General features: G+C 38.4%; 1 protein-coding gene across 2 annotated transcripts; it reads left to right on the top strand.

Moving 5' to 3' along the window:
• The first annotated feature begins 251 nt into the window (after window positions 1-251).
• Window positions 252-2,134, top strand: LOC137223420 (ski-like protein). 2 transcript variants are annotated; one of them, XM_067735119.1, is made up of 2 exons: window positions 252-1,739; window positions 1,809-2,134. In XM_067735119.1, exons 1-2 carry the CDS (start codon window positions 963-965, stop codon window positions 1,965-1,967), a joined length of 936 nt encoding a protein of 311 aa, XP_067591220.1. In that variant the 5' UTR covers window positions 252-962; the 3' UTR covers window positions 1,968-2,134. The 2 variants fall into 2 exon arrangements, with proteins under 2 accessions (XP_067591220.1, XP_067591219.1); XM_067735118.1 differs by having other exon boundaries at window positions 270-2,134.
• Window positions 2,135-5,644: the final 3,510 nt, after the last annotated feature.

Here is a 5,644-nt window from a genome sequence, read left to right on the forward strand (position 1 = left end):
CTTCTCAAGCGCTTCCAAAAAATTGAAGAGAAGGGAATACTTCAAAACTCATTTTAAGAGGCCAGCATGAGCGCCGCGCGCCAGCCGCCCAGACGGCGCGCGGGGCTGGGAACGCCGGGCGCGCGCCTGGGGGGAGGGGCGCGCGCGCCAGGCGACGGGCCGGGGTAGCCCTCGGGAGCTACAATAGTCCAGACGGCGCGCGCGTCCCCGAGGGGCTAGGAGCCGCGAGGCGGCGGCCGGCCCGCGGGCAGGGTGCCGCTGCTGGCTCCGTTCCCCTCCCCCCCGCCCCTCCGCCCCTCCGCCCTCCCTCTGCCCCGGGCGGCCGGAGACGGCGGCGGCGTCTGCGGGAAGCCGTGTGTCTCCGCAGTGACGTGGGCGGGCCGAGGACTCGGTGACGTCAGAGGGCTGTGTGTAGCGATGTGTGTGGGGTTCGGAGCGGCGCCGGCACAGCCGAGGGGAGCGGGCGAGCGGCGGCGGCGGCGGCGGCGGCGGCGGCTGGCACAGATTAATTAAAAGAAGAATGAACAGTAATCCTGAAGATAACTGGGCAGTTTTTCTTTAGGTTTCATTTTTAATTGTAGAAGTTCAAGTGGAGTCAGAGACTCTTCTTAACTGGTGTGAGGATTTATACAAGCCTTCATTTTGTCCACACAGACCAACAGATCATCATTTTTAGAGAAGATACTTTTTTCCCTCTTTTTTTGGTGTCCTTGGTGCCAAATACTAAATTTGGGTGCATAATTTTGCCTCAAGTAATTGCATAAACTTTTTGCGTGTTGTGCTTAAAACCAAACCAAACTATTGCGTTGAACTTGGACATCTTGAATTGAGAGAACTGATCACCCGACAAAAGGACTTGCCACTGGGGCTTTGAATCAGCCAAATGGCATTGCTATCTTCACGTGAACCAAAAATACTTAGGGACACCTGAAGAAAAGAAACTGAAGGTAATTTTAGAAGAAATGAAGGAGAAATTTAGCATGAGAAATGGGAAGAGGACTCAATCCAAGATAGATACACCACCAGGAATGGAATTACAGTCATGGTATCCAGTTATAAAGCAGGAAGGTGACCATGTTTCTCAGACACATTCATTTCTACACCCCAGCTACTACTTATACATGTGTGATAAAGTGGTTGCCCCAAATGTGTCGCTTACTTCGGCTGTATCCCAGCCTAAAGAGGTCACAAAGACAGAGGCAAGTAGATCTATACCAAGGCACTCAGAGAAGCCTCACAGTAGTGGGAAACTTCAAAAAATAGTGTCTTATCCAGATGTTTCACTGGAGGAACAGGAGAAAATGGATCTAAAAACAAGTCGAGAATTATATAGCCGCTTAGATCCATCAGTCTCGAATAATTCTACAAGCAAAAAGAAACCTGAGCCTACCACTTGCAACTTAGCCAGAGACACAGGCAAGGCAGGAACTGACCGTGATGCTGCAGCTTCATCGCCACTTCTTGTCAAAGATGTTATATGTGAGGATGATAAGGGAAAAATCATGGAAGAAGTAATGAGAACTTATGTAAAACAACAGGAAAAACTGAACTCAATTTTGCAGAAGAAGCAACAACTTCAGATGGAAGTTGAAATGTTGAGTAGTTCAAAAGCTATGAAGGAACTCACTGAAGAACAGCAGAATTTACAGAAAGAGCTTGAATCTTTGCAGAATGAACATGCTCAAAGAATGGAAGAATTTTATGTTGAACAGAAAGACTTAGAGAAAAAATTAGAGCAGGTAATGAAGCAAAAATGTACCTGTGACTCAAATTTAGAGAAAGATAAAGAGGCTGAATATGCAGCACAGCTGGCAGAACTGAGACAGAGATTGGACCATGCCGAGGCTGATAGGCAAGAACTCCAGGATGAACTCAGACAGGAACGAGAGGCAAGACAGAAGTTAGAGATGATGATAAAAGAGCTAAAGCTGCAAATTTTGAAATCATCGAAGACTGCTAAAGAATAGAAACCTTTAAATAGATTCATCTGTGTGTTCCCAACAGGGTTTATTTTTGTTTGTTTGTTTATTTGCTTTGGTAATTGAATTCTGAACAATTTATCTGCATGAAAATAACTAGGCATTGTATCCATTTGTAGATCAGAGAAAGGGAAGAGATTATATATTACTATATAAATTTTTACATTTTCCAAATGAAAAAAAAAAAAAAAAAAAAAAAAAAAAAAAAAAAAAGAGGCCAGCATTACCCTGATACAAAAGCCAGATTAGGACACTATAAGAAAAGAAAATCACAAGCCAATATCCCTGATGAATAAAGTTGCAAAAATTCTCAACAAAATACTAGCAAGTTGAATTCAATAGCGCATTAAAAGGATCATACACCATGATCATGTGGGATTTATCCCTGGGATGCAAGGATGGTTCAACATGTGGAAATCAATAAATGTGATATACCACTTGAATAGAATGAAAGATAAAAATCATATGATCATCTCAATAGATGCAGAAGAAACATTTGACAAAATACAGTGTTCTTTCACGATAAACACTCAACAAGTTTCGTATAGAATAAACATCCCTCAATATAATAAAGGCTATATATGGCAAACCCATAACTAACAGCATACTCTATGGTGAAAAGTTGAAAGCTTTTCCTCTAAGATTGGGAACGAGACAAGGGTGCCCACTCTCACCACTCCTATTCAATATAACACTGGAAGCCCTAGTCAGAGCAATCAAGCAAGAAAAAGAAATAAAAGCCATACAAATCAGAGAGGAAGAAATGAAATTGCATTTGTTTGCAAGTGATATGATTTTATATATATAGACTCTTTATATATATAGACTCTACCAAAACGCTGTTAGAATTAATCAACAAATACATTAAAGTTTCAGGATACAAAATCAACATGTAAAAGTCAGTTGTGATTCTATACACTAAAAATAAACTATCTGAAAAACAAAGAAAACAATCTCATTCACAATAACATCAAAACCAATAAAATAATTAGGAATAAATTCAACCAGGGAAATGAAAGATCTGTACACTGGAAACTAAAAGACCATGATGAAAGAAATTGAAGAAGACGTGCATAAGTGGAAAGACATTCCAAGATCATGGATTGGAAGAATTAATATTTTAAAAATATCCATACTATCCAAAGCCATCTATAGATTCAATGTAATCTCTATTAAAATTCCAATGTCATTTTCCACAGAAATAGAGAAAACCATCCTAAAATTTGCATGAAAACACAAAAGACCTTGAATACTCAAAGCAATTCTGAGAAAGTACAAAGAGGGAGGCCTCACAAGGCCTGATTTCAAACCACACTGCAAAGCTGTAGTAATCAAAGCAGTATGGTACTGGCATAAAAACAGACACATAGATTAGTGGAACAGAATTAAGAGCCCAGAAATAAAATCTCTCATATACAGTCAACTAATATTTGACAAAAGAGCCAAGAATACTCAATGTGAAAGAATAGTCTCTTCAATAAATGGTGCTGAGAAAACTGGAAAACCACATGCAAAAGCATGAAATTGGACCCCTATCTTACACCACTCACAAAATTAACTTGAAATGGATTAAAGACTTAAACCTGAAACTGTAAAACCCCTAGAAGAAAACATAGGGGGATTAAACCTGAAACCATAAAACCCCTAGAAGAAAACATAGGGGGATTTTTTGGATATGACACCAAAAGCACAAGTAACAAAAGCAAGAATTAATAACTGGTACTACATCAAACTAAAAAGCTTCTGCATAGCAAAAGAAACCATTAACAAAATGAGAAGGCAACCCACAGAATGGGAGAAAATAATTGCAAATCATGTATCTGATAAAGGCTTAATTTACAAAATATATAAGAACTCATACAACTCAATAGCAAAAAAAAAAAAAAAAAAACCCAAAAAATCTGATTAAAAAATGGGCAGAGGAACTTTAGAAAATTCTCCTCCAAGAAGACGTAGAAATGGTCAACAAATACATGAAAAGATGGTCAATATCACTAGTCATCATGGAAATGCAAAACCACATTGAGAAATCACCTCGCACCTGATAAAAAGGCTACCATCAAAAAGACAAGAGATTACAAATACTGGTGGGAATGTGAAGAAAAAAGAACCCTTGTGCACTCTATGTAGGGATGTAAGTTGGTACAGCCACTATGGAAAATAGTATGGAACTTCCTCAAAAAAATTGAAAATAGAGCTACCACATGATTCAGTAATTCCAATTCTGGGTATATATCCAAAGGTGAAACCAGAATCTTAAGGAGATATCTGCATTCCCATGTTCACTGCAGCATTATTCACAATAGCCAAGATATAGAAACAACCTAAGTGTTCATCAATGGATGAATGGATAAAGAAGTTGTGACACACACACACCGGAATATTACTCAGCCATGAAGAAAAGGAAATTCTGACATTGATAACAGCATGGCTAGACCTTAAGGTCGGTAGGTTAAGTGAAATAAGTCAGACAGAGAAAGTCAAATACTATATAATATCACTCATATATGGAATTCAAAAAGTCAAACTCAGAAACAGAGTAGAATGGTGGTTACCGGGTCTGGGGGATGGGGGAAATGGGGAGATGTTTGTCAAAGGGTACAAACTGTAAGTTATAAGACGAGTAAGTTTTGGGGATCTAATGTACAAGATGGTGATTATAGTTAACTGTATTATATTCTATACCTGAAACTTGCTAAGAGAGTAAGTCCTAAATATTCCCACCACAAAAAGGACATGATAATTATGTGAGGTGACAGAGGTATCAGCTAATGCTACGGTGGTAATCCTTTTTACAACATGTAAGTTTATCAAATCAACATGTACATCTTAAATTTATGCAATGTTATTTGTCAATTATATCTCAATGAAGCTGGAAAAATGACAGTTCATCCATTTAATGGAATATTACCTAGCCGTGAAAAACTAATTTAGATATATATTTGTTTGGATGAAAAAATTTCATGATGTATTGTTAAGTTACAAGGCAGATTTTACATATATTTTATATTTAATATAGAGTAGTTGTGGAATTCTTTGGGTAATTAGGGCATAATTTTATCCTGATTATCTATAGTTTTATTTTCCTACTGAAAACTTAGATTTAAAAGATTTAATTAGCATTAAACACATTTAAAATCATCTCCCATGTGATATCCTTATTTCCTTTTATCCAAGTAAGATACATTTGTATGTACATGTATGTGTAGAAGTAAAATATTGTTTTTGAGTAAAGTTCTCTAATGTCTTGGTATTTAAATTAAGGGAGAGGCTTTTTAAAGTAAATGTCAATTTATGTCACTTCTCTGCTCAAAACCCTCCAAAGACTTCACATGTTACTCTGAGTAAAAGCCACATAGCATTGAAATGGCCCATGAGGTCCAACCTGAGGCGACCCTCCATTGCTTGTTTGACTTGGTCTCTTGGTACTCTCCCCTAGCTCACTCTGCTCCAGCCACACTGACCTTCCTGCCCCATTCTTCGTAGCGCTCCTGGTCCTCCTTGCTCTGGTCTAGTTTTTTCTATTGGGCAATGTGGTATTACTTAAGTGGAGGATGCAATGGTGATCATCATTTTTAAAGCACACCAAATTCTGTGTTGTTTGGTTGACAGTAAATATTGATTAACTTCAAATTTTGTTACATTAAATATGTATTCTTAGTTTA

This window comes from Pseudorca crassidens, chromosome 4 (assembly GCF_039906515.1).
Source record: "Pseudorca crassidens isolate mPseCra1 chromosome 4, mPseCra1.hap1, whole genome shotgun sequence".
Lineage (NCBI taxonomy): Eukaryota > Metazoa > Chordata > Mammalia > Artiodactyla > Delphinidae > Pseudorca > Pseudorca crassidens.